Raw genomic sequence first — 18970 nt, 5'->3', positions numbered from 1 at the left:
CTACCATTTGTGAAAGTTTCATCCAAATCTATTAAACATTTTATGGCAAAAGAGGGGGGACAATTTGCAGGGCGGAAAGAAAAATCAAATAAAACCAAGATGTGTCCCCTTCAGGGAAGGGGACCTATAAAGAGTAAAACCAAGATGTGTCGGGGACCCATAATAAGTGACAAATTTGCAACAAAAGAAATACCCACACATGTGTCAGTGCTGTAAGTCCATGAAACACTCCTTCTGGAAGAGATGATAAATCATTGCTATGCAGTGACCTGCATTACATCAATTATAAGCTATTTCCATAACAATCTACAACAATTTTGACTTAAATCAGCACTTATATGCAAAATATACTTTGAAGATAGGTATCTTAATTCACAAACAGAAAATCATCAGCAACATGTGTATGCATAATGTCACAGTACTCTGTAACCATTGCACTGATACTCACAAAGTTTTCAATGACATCAATCCAGCAAATGAAGTTCCAGAAATGCAGCGAATGTTGTTGTATGCGAGAAGTAATGTTGTAAGTCGACTTAAGTTTGAAAATTGGTTGCTGTTAATTGATGTTAGCTGATTATTGCTCATGTCCCTGCAAAATGTGAGGTTCAGATTTAAACCTGCTTTAATAAAACAAGCCTGAAATTGATCTGAAAAGCCAGACGCAACATACAGCCTAACTGTCAATGCTAAATACTATTGTTCCTTCATAGATATACAGTATACGCTGTCATTATGCCTAAAGAACTAATTGCTAAATTCCTCTTTAAAAGGGGGGTCGGTAAGCTGCAACTTTAACCAGTTTTATCTGTATTTTGTGGATAATGTCATTGTGATATCTACATTTTCCCTGTGGGGACATCACTGCATATGTCACATGTGCGCGTTTTTGTTGTTGTTGTTGTTGTTTTGCCAACAAACCATTTGAGACTTGGCCAGATAAAACTGACTACCTCATCATGAGATTGGTAGGTCAATGCTGAGTTTACAATAACAAACCAAAGTGTGTTAAATATATGTCTCTTCAAATAAACCAAACTACATAAGATTAAACCATTAGGCAAACTTTTCCTGGAATCTTACAGTGTTGTAATGAAAACAAATTGATTAATTGTGCTGGGTATGAGTTGAATAGCATTGATTTCCATGTAAAGCTCGGTCACATCATGTAGTATATCCGTAACTGGAAAACTTGTCAAACCTGCATTACCACACCACACGACTGATCCTGAAATGAGATTTTTTAGCTTTTTGCCAGAAGTAAAGTATTTACATATTGCATGGAAACCCATTGGTGACATGTTTTTAAGTAAAGCTACCTTGACAGTCGCAACCAGTGGGGCACACTCTGGCAGACATACAGGGCAACATCTCAAGTTCCTCATTACTGCATTGGAAATCTTGGGAGTTAATATCAGCAATAGGGAGGCCAGCCAAAAATGATGGGACTGTGCATCGTAAGTTTCCTGTTGCAACTACACTATTTCTCAACCATGTAGAAAACCAGTTCATGTGGCAGTTGCAGTTTAAAGGATTTGACAATAAGTTTCTGCAACAAAAACATACCACCAAGCTATTTGATGTTGCAATACAAATATAGTAATCATACGCAATGGATTAGCTAGTATTGCTATTTCAAAATTAAAAAAGCCAAATATCTCTCACAAAATAAAACTTTTATTCCAACCTTAGTCTTTTGTGAATCATTTTTCTCACCACACCAGAATAAAATGTTTATTTGCTTATGTAAGTGGTTTGTTTAAATTAGTAACATGTGGGTGTTGATGACAGAATAAAACAATCACCAGGCCAAACTAGAAGGATGGCTTAGTACATTTTACCATTGAAATTACACTATGGCCTATTTCGATACACATATATTTTTTGTATAGTTTAGCACAGGGCTTCTCAAACTGTGGGTCGCGACCCCAATTGGGGTCTTTATTGTTTAAACATCATTCTCGTGCATAGGCTACCCCAGGGGATAGGCTATGTCAGGGGTGCACAAGTGCGGCGACAGAGACGAGTTTGTGCGGCCGTGAACATGTTTATTGGAATGTATGTAGTGGCGGCCGTAACATAAATAAGAACTCTTTTGCCAAAAATTTCGATTCGGCCGAAACCGAATATTCGGCCTAATCAACCGAATCATTTATGACATCACGCAAAATCGCATCACGCAAAACCGGACAATTGGTGCAGAATGGGTGTGTTACGTTCTTCTTTAGTTCTGTGGGGTTTAACATTGCCTCAAGCATGACTGCCAACTCGACAATGAATTACTGTTTTTTTGTTTGCAGTGGAAAAAGCATCAATGTGTTAAAAAGTATAATGATTGGCGCAATTTTCGTTGGTACTAAGCATAAAGGACACGTTTACCGCTTTAAATGGGTGTTCGTAAAAGATTCGGTTTCGGTCGAATCGCAACATATTATTCGGCCGAAGCCGAATCTTTGCAAAAGTGGCCGGTTCGGCCGAATAAATTCGGCAAACCGAATATTCGGTAATAGGCGCTATTAGATGGTACATATACATAATACAAGTATTTCTTTAGATCAGTAATTCTAAAACACAAGCAAGCAGGCAATTGGCGGCCTTTGGTAAAATAAATATGCGGACTTCATAGCAAAAAGGTTGTGCACCTCTGGGCTATACCCATCAAGGGGTCGCATACAAATTTTTGTTTGAAAATGGGGTCGCACAGCATGAAAGTTTGAGTAGCCCTGTTCTAAAGGGTCCCATAATAGCCAACGTTTTTATCACCTTAGTTTGTTTCTGCAAGCCAAAAATTTAAGGGTCCCAAACACATGCAAAGTTGTAAATAATGCATTTTACAAGATAACCGTCATATTTTGGTGGTATGAGTTTAAATAAGGCGATAAAAAATTATCAATTTAAAAGTCTATGTATAAATTATAACACGCTTTTTGAGCTACAAACTATGCAAATTGGATTTAATTTGGCCATTGTTAATAAAGTTTGCCCATTTTAGGGAGCTAATGGGGTAACTGATTGGGCTGTAGGGCAAAACATAACAAGCAACACCTAAAAATGACATTTTGCACAAACTGTCAAACTTGTATCCAATTCAGACAATGTTTACAAATTATACACATAGTAGGGGAAATGGGTAAAGTGGGGCTTACAGGGTATAACACAACAAAGGACACCTCAAAGTGGGGTATTCTTTAAACATGTCTAAATTTCATGTAATTCTGACATCGTTTAAAAAATTCACACATTTTAGGGGGCTAGAGGTTAACTGGGGTTCCAGACCCCGATAAGAACTGATAAAATACCACACCACAATGAAACTGCAGTCCTGTAAAAAATAGCCCAATTGGACAATGTTTAAAATTTTGACCACTTGAGGTATTTTAAGTAGCAACTGCTAATTCTTCTGGTGTCATAAGGCTCTTAACACCCCTCATGTGCACCACGAAGCAATGCAGATCACAAACAGGTGGCCTTAATTACACTATTATTGTGGTGTGCAGCAACATACAAAAACATTTTACACTTCAGGTTCTAGCAGGTTAAATACTGAAGTTATTGAGTCAAACAAAGCAGATGGCACATTTTCCCCTTCAAGGAAGGGGACCCATCTTTACCATGCCTTGGGAAAAGACAAACTTGTAACACACATCTGATAAACTACCTAGTATAAAACTTATAAATGAGACAAGTAGTTAATGCTGGTTTGAAAACAGTTCAGCATTATCACTGTCTATCACATGTACAAAAATGTCTAATTTCTTGTTCAAAGGCATAAAAATATTTTCTCCATTTTTCATGGCTTTGTTGTGTACACTTTAAATTAGATTTGTCTATTTATGATAAGTTGCCAGTTTTCTACCAAATAATAACTATGTGCCAAACTGTTGCATAGTTTGGCACATAGTTATTATTTGGTAATTTTTCACAAGCAATTTTTTGCTGTAATACATACAGTGTCTGAAGTGATGATAGTGAATTAAAAGATCCATCCATTATTGTTGTTATCTGGTTTCCATACAAAGAGAGATGTTGCAGCATAGAAAGTCCATGAAATGAATTATTTCCGACACATGACAATCGATTGTTCCTCAAAATTCTAAAAGTCAAACTTTGTAAAGTACTTGACAGCAAAACCAAAATATTCATAACTTACAATGTTCTTAAAGCCAGTAGTCCATCAAATGATGACCCTTGTATTTCAGTTATCATGTTGTTGTTTAAATGCCTGAAATACATCATTATTTTAAGTCCAATTTCTTAACATGCACTTATCAATACCTACAGTTCAACAACATTTTCAGCACCAGCAAATGCTCCATCCTCAATGCGAACAATTTGATTGTTAGATAAATCGATCATTTTTACATTCTGTAACTTTTTGAAAAAACCTCTGTTTGCAACCAGACTAAAACTGTTGCCGCTTAAATTTCTGCAAACCATGTTTTAAGGTGAAAAGGGGGATGTTTTTGTCAATGGTTATGTTTACATACATTGTAGAGCCATAAGGTGGAAGATTATCTGGTATCTCCTGCATTCCCTGACCAGAGCAGTCAATAGTTGTTGCATCACACTGACAATGCCTGGGGCAGTCAACTTCGGGTAAGCAATCAACATTTTCAAAACTTTTTTGACTCTTAGCTGCTGCAAACAAAGTCATATAACACAAAACTTTTTTAAAAAGGGAAAACATTTCTAAAGTAGTTTGAAGTTTCAACAGTTGCTTGCAGTACTAAGACAGTACATATTACTATTTTTATGTTCCACAAAAATGAATGTTTAGAATGTTTCTAAATATGAACCGATTTGGGCTATATTCTTATCATCAGAGACTGCAAACAAAACTGAAAATCTTATGTGCAAAATACGCCCAATTTGCAGTCACACGGTTGTGAAAGCGAATTGCAACACTGTCAGATGACCAGCAATTTGTAAAAATTAAGATTTTGCAGTTCAATTTTTAAGATCTGTGAGAGAATCAACGTATGAAAAAAAGTAGGGAGACCACAGCTCCACATGCTTACATAACATGTGTAAAAATTACACAAAATATTTTAATTTTAAGAATTTGAAAAATGTCTCCTTGGAACATAATGTTTTTGCCATAGATTCTATATCATCTGTGGGTGTTAAAAACCCATTCATGAGATAAGTATTAGTTCAATTTACACATAAGCGAGAAAACAAATGCCCCAAAAAATCTGTGTATTGGGATGTTATAAAATGTATAGTTATGGAAACAATTGGTATAAATTAGTGATGTACCGAATCGGCGAAATTTCGATTCGGCCGAAACCGAATATTCGGTGGTTTTGCCGAATAAATTTGGCCGAATCAACCGAATCATTTATGACGTCACGCGAAGTCGTAAGCTACGCGTTTGACATGAAAATATAAGTTTATCTACCAGGCAATTAGTGCAGAATGGTTGTGTTTCGTCCCTATTTTAGTTCTGTGGGGTTTAACATTGCCTCAAGCATGATTGCCAACCTGACAATGAATTACTGATTAGTTGTCTGCAGTGGTAAAAGTGATAATGTGTTAAAAAAGATAATGATTGGCGCGATTTTCGTTGGTACTATGCAGAAAAGACACGTTTAACGCTTTAAATATGTGTTCGTAAAAGATTCGGTTTCGGCCGAATCGCAACAAATTATTCGGCCGAAACCGAATCTTTGCAAAAGTGGCCGATTCGGCCGAATAAATTCGGCAAACCGAATATTCGGTACATCTCTAGTATAAATAGATGCTGCAGCTACACTGTAATTGCACACTGTTGAGTGATGCAGCATAAAGGTATTGACATAAGTAAATTTTGGGAGTCGATTTTTGACATAAAAATGTTATGTGCAATGGTGGCTACAAAGTTTATAATTAGGACATCAACCACAAAACAATTGGGTAATACAAGAGCAGAATAATTAAATGTAGTCATTCCATCAAACATATTTGGGCAAAGCTCTACTTACAGTTGCATTTAAATCTCCGTCCCCGAATCAAAGCAATTTTTTTGTTTGCAAGCTTTAAAGGTCCAGCACATTTTGCACCTGATGTTTCAACTGGATTTTTTTTCAAATACTTTGTTAACCACCGAAGCTTGCAATCACAAATAAAGGGATTTTGTGCCAAATGTCTAATAAAATTTCATTTTTGTAAAAAGGAAATGAATTAAAACAAAATATATATTAAAGATAAACCTACAATGTTTCAATAGCTTGCAATGATTTGAATGTTCCTTTGACAAGGTGTTGAATCCTATTGTCATACAAGGACCTACAACACAGTAAAAGAATGTAGTTGTCATGATGATTGATGAATCAACTGATTTTAATAATATTTTTAAGATGTTTAGGCTAAAATGATTGTTTCAGGATGCCACTTTTAAATATTACAAAAATATGAAAAAAGTTAAAAATAGTTTGTTTCAAAAACAAAAACAACCCTTAAATCATTACAAACAGGCACTTACAAAAGATTCAAAGCAACTAATCCATTGAAAGCATCATGTCGCAGACATTTTATCTTGTTTGCATTCAACAATCTATACAAAACAGGTAGAAAATCATTAATCATCTGTTGCAACTATATAAATTAAAAAAGAAAGTGAAAAAAAAACTTGAACATTTTTTGATAGCCAAGTGATTGACACAAATGCTTTGTGTTAACAAGGTTGTTGGTTCAAATCCTGTCTTGGACAATTGTGATTTTTGAAATCAAACAAAAAATGATCCGACAGACTCAGAAACAAAACAGGCAGCTCAGTGGAGAACTCTTTGTGAGTATAACACAGTTATGGTTGCCCGCCCACCAAAGATAAAAAAAACAGATATGCATGCCAATATGAAAAAGTATGATTCAAGATTTAGTGTGCAACAAAGATGATGACAGTGTTAGTGTAGATTATTAGTAATTGAACTCCACATTATTGTGAATAATGATAGTTAATAGGGTTTTTAACTTTGTCTTTCAAGCTTGGGAAATAACTTTTTAAGCTATTTGAATCTACACTTTTTGAATGTGTTAGATATATGTTCAGGGTTGCAATGGACATGGACCACCCAAAAGAGGACAAAGAAAAATTATTTTTTTAAACGAAACCAAACAAAGATTTTTTGACAAATCTTTGCATTTATATGAGACATGACATATCACATGTCATATTTTTTTTGGCCAGAAACTATCTGTTCCAGCAACTCCTTGTTTATGGAAATTACTTTGTGCATCTCACAACAGCTAAAATCAGGATTTAAGTAAAAAAAAACAAGGACATTTCATAGAAATAAGGACAATAAATTTTTCCAAGACATTGTCCTTTAAAATAAAATTTTTTTTTAGAAATATGTATGGTACGGCAACCCTGCATATCTTAGTAAAAAGAGATATTGCAGAAAAAAGAAAAAATAATTTTACAGAAAAAAGGTGATGTAATTACTGCAAAAACCAATTCAATGGGGATAAAAAAGTGTCCTAGTTCAATTAAAATCAGACATACCGTAATTTTCCGTGCATAATGCGCCCCCATGCATAATACGCACCCTAAAAATGGCATGTCAATGCTGGAAAAAAGCCTGTACCCATGTATAATACGCACCCAAACTTTGACTCTTACTTAAGTCCGTAAACGTAAAATTATTTCAGAAAAAAGAGCATCTTTGGGAACAACCGGATGTTATTCTGCCGGTCAGTATCACTGCGCATGCGCTAGCAAACTCGATAGCGAAGAAATGTTTCGGATTTGTGTAGGGTACATTGTGACAGCAAACGAGCAGGTGATCGAGCAAGCATCTGATACGAGAGCATTGTGTTCGTATGGAGCGTGTTTGAAGTGAACAGCAGCCATCTTGATGAAACTGTGAATTGAAACTAATAGGTAGAGAACTGAACTCTCGCTCTTTATATAGCTGACGTGTCTTGCGCATCCGTTCTGCGCATCAGATCCGAATTTCCGCCGCCGAGTTCGAATATCTAGCGCCATATAGGTGTCGATTTTTAAACTAGTACTGTAATGGCGGCCTCCACATGATATCCGGTCTGCGATGGAGATTAAAAAAAACAATATTTGACAATAACACACCATCAAAAGATTGCACCATCGTACCAAACGATGTGTCGTCAATTATGAATTTTACTGACTAAGTGTGTTTGGCAGGATGGCTGAATGTGATGCGCGATTGACAACAAACAAGAAGAAAGGTGTGATTTCAAGTTTTATTTCGAGGGAGATTTTCTTCAAAAATTGTTGTACCCATGCATAATGCGCACCCCAGATTTTAGGAAAATAAATTAATTAAATTTTGCGCATTATACATGGAAAATTACGGTAGTTTAAAAGAACAGAAATAGTTTTTTTATAGAACAAAATTGGACCACATGAGATAAAAAGTCAAAGGCAAAAAAAGTGAGAATCGTTATCCACCTACTTAATTGTAAGGATCATAAATAACTACTTTTATATTTATCATAACTTACAACATTTGAAGTTGCGTAAGATCTTGAAATACATTTGGTGGAAGAGTTGTCAATTCATTTCCATACAAAACCCTAAAAATAATGAAGAGTTGAGTTTGATATTTGTTTTGTGATCTACATACTTTCACACCTACTTACAAGGATGTGAGTTGATGAAGGCCACGAAATGCATCTGCTTGAATTTCATCGATAATATTGTTGCTCAAATCACTGGAAACCACAAGGAAAAAATGGAAATAACAAATAAATAAAAGTACAGTAAAATATGTGTTCAAGGCCCAACTGCTTTTGAAAGAATGAACGAACAAAAAGACAAGATACATAATTACTATTTTACATCTAAACGGTTAATAAATCTGCTGCCAGGATAATATTATATTTGTTGCAACAAACAATGTAACTGCTGTAACTTTAAACCTTGCATTTATTACAATAATGCATCGTTATTGTGATAGGACCTACATTCTTCTCAATTCCTTATGATGCCAAAAGGCCATTGTTGGAATGATTCGAATAAAGTTTTGCTCCAGTCGTCTAAAAAAACAAAACAAAATTTGTTCAATTTTATAAAATCTAAAAACAAGGTAACTCACAGTTCTGTGACATTTTGTGGAAAAAGGGCTGGTAATACTTCAAGTTGCCGATTTCTGCAATCAACAACACCAGCACCACATATGCAGTTTTCTGGACAAGACACTGCTTCACAAGTATTCAGAGTCAATTGCATTGATGTATCTTAAAAATATTAAAACGTTAGGATTTTTTATTGTTGTTTTAAAACTTGTAATTCATAAAACTAACAGGCACATTTCTCGTTTTAAAAATAAATTTTACAGTCATTGTTACTAATCGGAGAGATTTATTTGAAACATACACAGTTTTATATATTTTATTAACAAGCCAAAATGCTAAAAGACTTATTTCAAGATTATTATTTTTTTAAATCATATTAACAGAAGATGTGTAAGTTATGCCTGGAGTAATTAAGAACAAATGTTTAAAATGGAATCTTTTTTGTGTGTTTTGGTCAGGCAAAAGTTTTAAAGACATATACTTTTGGGATCTAACTTATTACCAGACATGGGGTCGAATACATGCGTTCTGTTTTCGAATACTTAACGAATACCTGCATGACTGTATTCGGATTCATGAATACTTTGGTCATTTTTGAGTGACAGCAATTCGAATGGTATTCGAATAAAACGAGTCAAGTATTTGTATTCATGAATTGTTGACCAAACTACAACGACAAGTAATTCGAATACTATTCGAATAAACCAAGGCATGTATTCGTATTCATGAATTCTACGCACTTTTTAAAGTTCGGCAATTCGAATTGTATTCGAATAATTCGAGTCCAGTATTCGTATTCACGAATTGTTTTGTTATGTTAAGGTGGCAGCAATTCGAATTGTATTTGAATAAAACGTGTCAAGCATTAGTATTCATGAATAGTTGACCAAACAACAACAACGTGTAATTCGAATAAACCCCAAGCGCATATTCGTATTCATGAATACTTCGTCCTTTGTGAGATGTAGCAATTCGAATTGTATTCGTATTAATAGTTCTAGTAATTTGTATTCACGAATTGTTCTGTTGTTGTAAGAAGCAAACAGTTCGAATAGTATTTGAATGCACCGATTCGGATACTTGTAGTTGCGGAAAATAAAAGAAATAAAAGAGCCCCGAAGTTAAAAAGTATTCGATCAAACAGTAACATGGGTTTATGAATTGCAAATTTATTGATAAAAATGTAAACCAATGAGCTTTTTGCCACATTAGCATAACTGATTTAAATCTCCGTTAGATGTTTGCTTCCAAAACATGCTTCACCTGCCATGTCCAATTTTGCAAGCTTTGTAACACAATTCTATTTATGTAACGTCACAATTGAACTTCTATGTGTCATTGTTTCGTAACATAAACAACAATTGTCAAATCAGGTCACATTCACTGCTCATTTGAATTGTATTCGAATCTATTCGGCGAAAATATGTAGCAAAATATTCGCGATTACTCCTAGTCTGGAGGTAGTCGACAATTCGAATTGTTTTCGTAAAAGTGAAGTCATGTATGCGATTTTACATATCTTACGTTACCAAAGGCTGACAACAATTCGAATTGTATTCGTACAAATGTAGTCATGTATTCGATTTACGATTTGTTACTTTGACAAAGGCCGACAACAATTCGAATTGTATTCGTAAAAAATATTGTGTATTCGAATTTGCAAATTCTTAGGTTGGCAAAAACCTACAACAATTCGAATTGTATTCGAATAACTTTACTCAAGCTTTTGTATTCATGAATTGTTGGTTCAAAAGATAACATCAACTATTCGAATTGATTTCATGCACTATCGAACGAAAACCAAAATCATTCGAATACAGCACGAAGGTGGCAAAACCTGTATTCGAATGCATTCGAATACGAATTGCCCCATGTCTGCTTATTACTTTACCTTATTGAAAACATTACTATGACCTATTTTGAAACATTTATACTCCATACATTCTCTAAACTTGTTTCGCATTGGTCCTATAATAGTTAAAAATTGTTACAAGATTGTTTGTTTCTCCAGGCAGTCCTATACAGGTCGCCTTCATCAGGGTAAACTAGTCGCATTCAGTGTTATTTACCCTGATGAAGACGACCTGTATAAGATGTCGAAACGTCGGAATAAAAATACATTTGCCAGAAGAGTTCTATAAACTTGATATTACGCTTGGCAGCAATAGCTTATATATATATATATATATATAAGTAATATATTTGCCTTTATAAGACCACAGGTACATTTTGTTTATAGTGACATAAAAACAGATAAGACTGTTTCACACTTCGAGATATAACAAGTAACCGCTGGGGCTAAGAGTCAAATGAAACAGTTGGCACATCTACATGAGGGTATCTAACAGCTGGGAAAGTTTCATCCAAACCCATCAAAAATGGCATATTATAGTGCATGAACAAACCCCCTTGCAGAAAAAAAACAGTAAAATCAAGATGCAGCCCACCAGGAAAAGGAACAAAAAGTTAATTGCTCTTGCAGTCTGTAGGATATAATAATATAAAATACACATTTGCATGGTAAAGGATTAAGTCAAGTTTTGATTTTGTTCACCTGGACATGGAAGCTGACTGGTCTCAGTCAGTGGAAGTAGCTGCATGTTTTGGGGTATAATGCACACTGCAGACACAGTCAGTGTAGGTTGCAGTACCATCCATTCAGTTAACCATACAAGTTGACAATTACAGTGAAGCGGATTGGATTGAAGGTTTCTAAACAAAATAGAGGATTTGCAAGAAGTAGCTCACTGGTCAAGCAACAAATCCTCTTTTGTCCAAAAACACATACATCATTCTTAAATTCACCAACTGATCTCCAAATATTGTTGATGGCACTGCTGAAAGATTGTTGTTGTTCAGCAGAAGTATCTCTAGATTGATCAGTGATTGAAAAGATCCCTCTTGTATGCATTGTATCTTGTTATCATTAAGATGTCTGGATGCAAAAATACACGAAATTTTTTGTATCCACATTCAAATGTGTACCTATCATTTTTCCCGGAATTATAAAAAAAGCAAACAGAAACAAATGGATATTAAAGAATTACTAGTATATGTATCTTTTCTGTTTATATTTATTATTTCCAAAGTCTACATCCTATTTAATGGCTATGCACACACACTATTTGTCATACTTGCAATCATTACACATTGTTTCCTAATTTATAGTGTGTCCATATCATTATCAGATATTTAACTGTTCTAGCAGGCAGAAACGAATGGGTCCCCACACATGTGTGTCTGCAAATTTGTGACCTGTTGTTGTTGTTTGTTTCATTTTACTGCGTCATGCTCACAATGACTCCAATGTTGAGCTGCCTGTTTTTAGTCCATTGATCATTTTTTATTTGATATTTTTCAGTTTTAGGCAGTTGGTGACTTCAATTTAGTTCAACCCATCAGGAACCACTGGGTTGAGCAATGTCGCTCAAGTTTCTTGCTCAGGAAAACATTAGCGACAGAGATAGGATTAGAACCCACAACCTTGTGATCACAAGGCCGTTGCGCCAACCACTCAGCGAACTTGGCAACCTTATTAATGTGGTGCGATCATTTTAAATGCAAAACAAAGGAGAATAATGCTTTGGTCAACATCCATTACATCATTACTACGTTATACATTAGGTAGTAAAAAAGAACAGAAAACTATGTGCACAATTTGTTTGATAATTTAACCTTCCAATGGACTACTTACCTCTAAGCTTGTTTAGCAGTTAAAAATTTCACCAGACAATTAGTATTACTCACATAAACAAATTACCAAACCAAGTTGCGGAAAAGCATCGTTTCAACTGTTGAACGAAAAACAATATGTGTAAGTTGACCAGCAGTAAACTTTGGCCTTGTACGCTAGTCAAATCGAGAACGAAGATTTAATGACGTTTTAACGAGGGTTTGGTAACACGATGTATTGGAAACTTATTTAACGTTGACGAGTTAATTCACTGTCGAAAATTACGTGAGACAAATCGTTCTTAATCGTGTTTCGCAAAACGTATATGTTGACCTGCAGCTGCATCTCACCGTTCTGCACCCAAGATAGTCTCCTTTTACCGTTGTTTTGGTCCCAGGCAGTTTTTACGTTTGGCGTTTGGAGCAGTTGTGTAAATCGAAGTTTGATGAGTTCATTTCATTCCATAATAATAAATAAATATGTACCAAAACTAAAAACGCCTAAGATAAAAATATATACAACCACATAGCCCTAAATCAGTGGTTTTAAACCTTTTTCGTGAAATCGCCCCCTTTCGTCGTTTTAGTCAAAATCGCATCCCTATTTTTTATTTCCGCACAAAATTGAACTAGATTTACCAAATTAAAAGTACAGTATGGGACGCGCTGGTATAGGAGATGTGAAAGCGAGACAAGTTTAAATAAAAGCTATATATACCGTTATATTTGAAAGATATTGCCCGTCGTATACGAAGCCATAATTTAGTGTCCCCTGTTACAAACTAGAAGAGTGGCTTTCTGATATACTTCCATTTTATATATTCTATACGATATTTACCAATTTACTATACACATCATTTGATCTACACATATGATTGTTTTTGTAAACAAAAACTAATGGGTCCCCACACGCGCGTTTGTGCGGATTTACAGTAAACAAATGTTGCGGTGATTTTTACATTCAAGGACAAATTTTTAGAAAGCATTAACCCAACAATAAAAAAAATTGTTCGTATTCTTTTTGCACTATTATTGTCATGTAATTACAAAATTAAAAAAACGTAACAAAGACTTAAATCTAATCTCTTGCTTTGACCCAGATATAGTCCTCCAAGGTCGGGTTTTGAACACAATTTTGTTTGCAAGGCGAATAAAAACTGATCGTAAGTTGGAGTTAGCTAAGTCGTATAGCGTATCTCCCAATTCTTGTATATATTTGAACAACTAGTATTTTATAATCGCACCCCTAACTCCCGAAATTGTCACAATCGCCATCTCGGTGAACAAAATCGTCCCCTGGGAGGCTGGGAGGGTGATTTCGCCCTGTTGAAGAACCCTGCCCTAAACTAAGCTACTTTACATCACAGCAGCAAGATCAACTGCGAATGGAGTTATCGTACGGGGTGGTGAATCCTTTCGTCCAAAAAGGCATTTTATCGACACTAATGTAGGCCGCATGGACAATTTCTCAGGCCTAGAACAGTGGTTTCCAAACTATTGAGTATTGATTTACATTACCGTTGATTCGCAAGTTTCTGGAGTGGGATTCACAGCCCAAGCTGAATACAATTATTGTTTAAGGTTAAGCTAAAAAGATTTAGCACGAAAACTGAAGTTAACAACTAAAAAGTAATTTTCACTTTTTTCAATGTGGAATTTACTTTACTTAAATTCACTTGATTACGACAAATCAATGATCTAAAAGCAGTTTGTGACATCACAGACCTGATTAATATATTAGATCATGTACAAACAATTGCATTCTTTGTCAATAATGATGGAATAAAGGAGCATTGATCTGACATCATGTACGATTGTAGAGCCATGGGCTCTTGGCGGTTTCACGAAAGTCGCTCCGTGAACCATCAAGGGACCATGCATGGATTCTACTTGGGCCAGCGGCCTTTATCCCTGTAGTAACCCATTGTAGGGTTATAATTTACTAACGTACAGATAGGCAGTTGCAGCTTGATTTCAAACAACCCCAAAATTGTGCTGTTTTTGTAGGGCATCTTAATCTAGGATTTTAGATGAACCCGAACCCGAAAATACTTAAGTTGTTTTCAAACCGAAGCCCGAAAAACATCATCAAATAGTAACCCGAAACCTAACATGAACCCATGTGACAAGCGAAACAAGCCCTAATTGAAACGCAGGCAGAAGATTATCCAAAATTGTCACACCTTAAAGTGAATTTAAAAAAACTAACAAGAAATATACTTCCATAGTATTAGACGATCTCTCGGTAGAAGAGCAATCTGCGTAGCTTTGTATAGGCTACACTTGGTTACGAAACACACAAATACCAACATTGGCGGTTGCTACTCTAGTTACATTGCGACCACGGTGTTGTGGATAAGCTACATATTTGTTAAGTCTTGGCAAAGTTTGAACTTGAGATAAGTCAAGTCGGTAATTCTTCCTTTTAACGGAGATCGCGGGTAATACAATCGGGTTGCATATTCCTCACGCAAAAGGCCTGCTTCGGCCACATACGTACCAGTTGTCAAGTCAGATTGGTGAAAAATCTTTCATAAAACTGTACGTTCGCTGTGTAATGACAAGAACATGCCACACAATAAGGCTACTTCACATACCGTGTCTTCAATTTTCTCCCGATTTTTGCAAAAAATGCACTACATACGACCTACATGATACATACGCGCTGGCAATTTATAAAACAAATGACCTTACAACTGTGTGTAGATGGTCTTTGAATTTAATCTACGATGAGAGATATTCGATTTAACGTCTTTGTTTTTATGTCGCAAACAAACACAAATATTATGAGAATATTCAATAAAGTTTTATCATGGATCTAGGATTGATTCCTGAAATCGTCACAATATCAAACTTTGCAAAACATTGTATTCTGCGTGTCAATGATAGGCATACAACTTGTGGAAAATTCAACTACCAGTATTGTCCGAACTTTTGTCGCGTGAAAGCTGTAAGTGGGACATTTGGCACCAAAGAGGCAAAGACTGTAAGTTGTGCGTTTCAGATTGTTTAAACAGAGAACGGTTCTGCTCTAGTTAACAAGCGTGACCAAAAATTGCCCAACACCTTGCATGGCAGGAATGCGTATTTTGCTTTTGCGACTTAACAATTAAAGTTTTATTGACGGTTGTGTTGACTGATTGAAAAAGGCATTACCCGATGATATTTTTTGCAAGAAATCGTCAAGTTCAAAAACTTCAAGAATGGGTTTAGTAATAGTTTTTAAACACAAATGCAGTAAACAGGTAAATTTTTACTGCGATGTTCGTGTGAATCACTACACTCAAATGTTTTCCACCCGCACACCGTCATGGTCGGATGACAGTGGAATGCGGCTTACGCATGCCACAAACGTCTGGTTCGGCCCTAATAGCTAACTTATGTAAACAAGGCGGTTGTGGCACATTGTGTGACCACCAAGCTTCTGGTGCAGTTGGAGAGATCGCTTACAACAATAGTTAGATAATTATTACATAATTTTCTTATTTGATATGCGATAATTCTCCGCAAAACAACAAACTTTATTAAAAATATAATTAGGTATCTTAGCAACCACTTACAGTTTGCGCAGTTCTGTTTGGCCAGCAAAGTCGTTTCTCAAAACTCGTGAAATATTGTTGTGCTGCAAATATCTAAAAAAGTGTTTTCTGGTAATTAAAAATCCTTTAAAGTTAACATTAAATACCTACATTCTTTCCGTTCTGTTGGATATGCCAAAAGGTACCACATAAAGGCCCGCAGCACGACATGAAACAACCTTTCCGTTGCAGTAGCAACCTTCTGGACATGCTGACGACAACGACACAGACATATAAATGACCACCAAAGTCACGCAAACGGAAGTGCATTCAATAAACGATTTCATTTTCCTCGTCTTACTGTGAAAGACTTTTTAAAGTACATTTATCTTTGCCGTTGCCATATAACACATTCACTTGTCTCCGAGGCACGTAGAATGAGGTTTTACCAAGCTGGTGGTGGTCGTTCTTGAGCGCTTAACCTTTTTCGTGAAGTGGTATTTTTTCCAAGTCACAGTACTCCGCTTTGCTGTATGGATGCCTTTGTGCACTAAACGTTCAATTATTTGAGTTTGAATCTAACAGTAACCCTTAACGGCTTTGGTAAGGTTGATAAAGCAAACATACAGTGTCCACATGTAAGGTTCTTGAAATGATATCCGTTATGCATGGCGTCGCCGTTGTCCCCGTTGGCAATGCGATTCATAGCCAAAGGCGTAGTTTCTTTTGTTTATGGCTGTTAGTGCAAATGACGAAATAAAAAATGAATAGTTCTTGTTTAACTATCAACACTGAAACAGTTGCTGAACGTAGGCCTATAAATGTTTTTTACCTTCTCCTTTGACCATAATAGCGTATTTTCCGTCGGTGAACGAACATTATCTACAAAATGTCTTTTTTCAGAGTTTGGCTTTTTTCTATTTTATGGCCATAATAAAAAAAAGTATTCCCATTTCCAGTAGACATCGGTTATCATGTAAGTTGTAGACAGGTTTGCCATCGACATGAAACCAAAAATAAGTACAAACGAAAAATTAAATTTTCATACGAAACGATTTGAACAAATCTTTGCATTTTTACGAGCTATATGACATATCATATGCAATATTTTGGCCAGAAACAATCCGTCGCAGCAACTCCAATTGTTCGTAGAAAATGCATCTAACAGCTCGGGTCTAGGTTTACTTTTACTTGTAGCACGGATTTGATTAGTATAATTGTTCAAAATAAGACAAAAGAAGGACTCAAGTCAAAAACAAGGACATTTCTTAGAAGTAGGACTATAAATTTTTTTAAGACATTGCCCTTCAAAATATGGACAAATCTTAGAAATAAGAACGGTATGGCAACCCTGTTCATAGGTTAAACCAGTGGTTGTCAAACTTTTTTTGTTGCGACGCCTCTGTAAAAGTTTTCGGGACTTGCAACGCACCAGCAAATGGGGGGACAGTGTGCCATGGCCCCCCCGTCAAGAAATTTTGACCGGCTGTTTTAGTATTGAATCTTGCAATTTCAGACAAAACTGTAAATAGCAATGTTCGTAACGCATTGATGCTCGTCACACATCTCAATAAACAATGCCAATCTGGGCCACTTGGCGCCCAACTGCGCGTACGACGTCACAATGGATTTTATAATAGCTTTGTTATGTCACACTCATACAAGTGAAGATAATTCACAATATGATTAAGAGGCAACCAGCCAACCACTGTTAGAAACAACTGTGTCGAGTGTTAAAAAGTGTTACATGTGTACGATCGAATCGTGACTATACGTTCGTTACTTACAGCAAGAGTAAAGGCTTCACAGGGCCTTAGGCTAACCAGCATTTAGTGGATATTGCGAGTTTAGTAGGCACAACAGGTGCTAACAGAGAGGTCTACACAGTCACTTGCAAGATGGCGCATTTTCCGCCGCAAGGTGGCGCAAAATATTTTGTATTAAGTGATCAGCACTGGGCTTAAATAATAATACTATGAAACCACAATAATTCAATCAATAGTACTACAAAATTTGAGCCCAATCCGCCAATGTTTAAAGGTTTGACCACTAGAGGTGTTTTGAGCAACAACCGTTAATGCTTCTGACTACATAGGGCTGTTAACAACCCCCTAACGGCCATGGCGCAAAAACGTCCACCAAGCAACTCACAAACACAAGTAACATACGACTGGTTGCTCTTGTAACACTATTGGGCCACAGAAATCTTTCGTTTGTGGTGCCCAATAACATACAAATACGTTTTACACTTTGGGGGCTAGTGGGTTGAATGTTGGGGCTACATGGTTGAACACAACAATCAACACCTCTAAATGGCCTCTTCTTCAAGCTATCCAAATTTCAGCCCATTCCGACATGTTTAAAAACTCACCCATTTTATCAATGGGAAGCACATCTACATAACTATATTTACCATATGTGTAAGTTTCATCCAAATCCATTAAACATTTGATGGCAAAACGAGTCGGACAAACTTTGGGGGGTAAAAAAACATTTTAGGGGGCTAGCGGGGTAAATACTGGGGTTATCAACACAAACAAAGTCGGATGCACATCTACATAACTATATCTACCATCGGTGCAAATTTCACCCAAATCCATTAAACATTTGATGGAAAAACGAGTCGGACAAACTTTGGGTGAAAAAAACATTTTAGGGGGCTAGCGGGGTAAGTACTGGGGTTATCAACACAAACAAAGTGGGATGCACATCTACATACCTATATCTACCATCTGTGCAAATTT

At 36.0% G+C, this 18970-nt stretch overlaps 1 protein-coding gene across 4 annotated transcripts in view; it reads right to left on the bottom strand.

Annotated features, from left to right (window-relative positions):
- Positions 1–16888, bottom strand: part of LOC145223081 (slit homolog 1 protein-like) — a 28636-nt gene extending 11748 nt beyond the window's left edge. The window contains exons 1-19 of one of the 4 annotated variants that reach the window (XM_080089394.1): positions 16398–16888; positions 16269–16340; positions 11825–11971; positions 11591–11748; positions 9057–9198; positions 8926–8997; positions 8602–8673; positions 8464–8535; positions 6464–6535; positions 6196–6267; positions 5964–6127; positions 4488–4638; positions 4280–4426; positions 4151–4222; positions 3950–4093; positions 1320–1549; positions 1084–1228; positions 449–592; positions 198–269 (exon numbers count right to left, since the gene is read on the bottom strand). In XM_080089394.1, the coding sequence (XP_079945520.1) occupies positions 198–269; positions 449–592; positions 1084–1228; positions 1320–1549; positions 3950–4093; positions 4151–4222; positions 4280–4426; positions 4488–4638; positions 5964–6127; positions 6196–6267; positions 6464–6535; positions 8464–8535; positions 8602–8673; positions 8926–8997; positions 9057–9198; positions 11591–11748; positions 11825–11971; positions 16269–16340; positions 16398–16573 (2324 nt within the window). In that variant the 5' untranslated portion in view covers positions 16574–16888. The remainder of the gene's footprint in view (positions 1–197; positions 270–448; positions 593–1083; positions 1229–1319; positions 1550–3949; positions 4094–4150; positions 4223–4279; positions 4427–4487; positions 4639–5963; positions 6128–6195; positions 6268–6463; positions 6536–8463; positions 8536–8601; positions 8674–8925; positions 8998–9056; positions 9199–11590; positions 11749–11824; positions 11972–16268; positions 16341–16397) is intronic. The other 3 variants (XM_080089395.1, XM_080089396.1, XM_080089397.1) reach the window with 3 other exon arrangements.
- Between the last annotated feature and the right edge of the window lie 2082 nt (positions 16889–18970).

The sequence above is a fragment of the Phallusia mammillata genome, chromosome 4 (assembly GCF_965637545.1).
Source record: "Phallusia mammillata chromosome 4, kaPhaMamm4.hap1.1, whole genome shotgun sequence".
In the NCBI taxonomy this organism is placed as follows: Eukaryota; Metazoa; Chordata; class Ascidiacea; order Phlebobranchia; family Ascidiidae; genus Phallusia; species Phallusia mammillata.
This window is presented reverse-complemented; position numbering and strand designations above follow the sequence as displayed.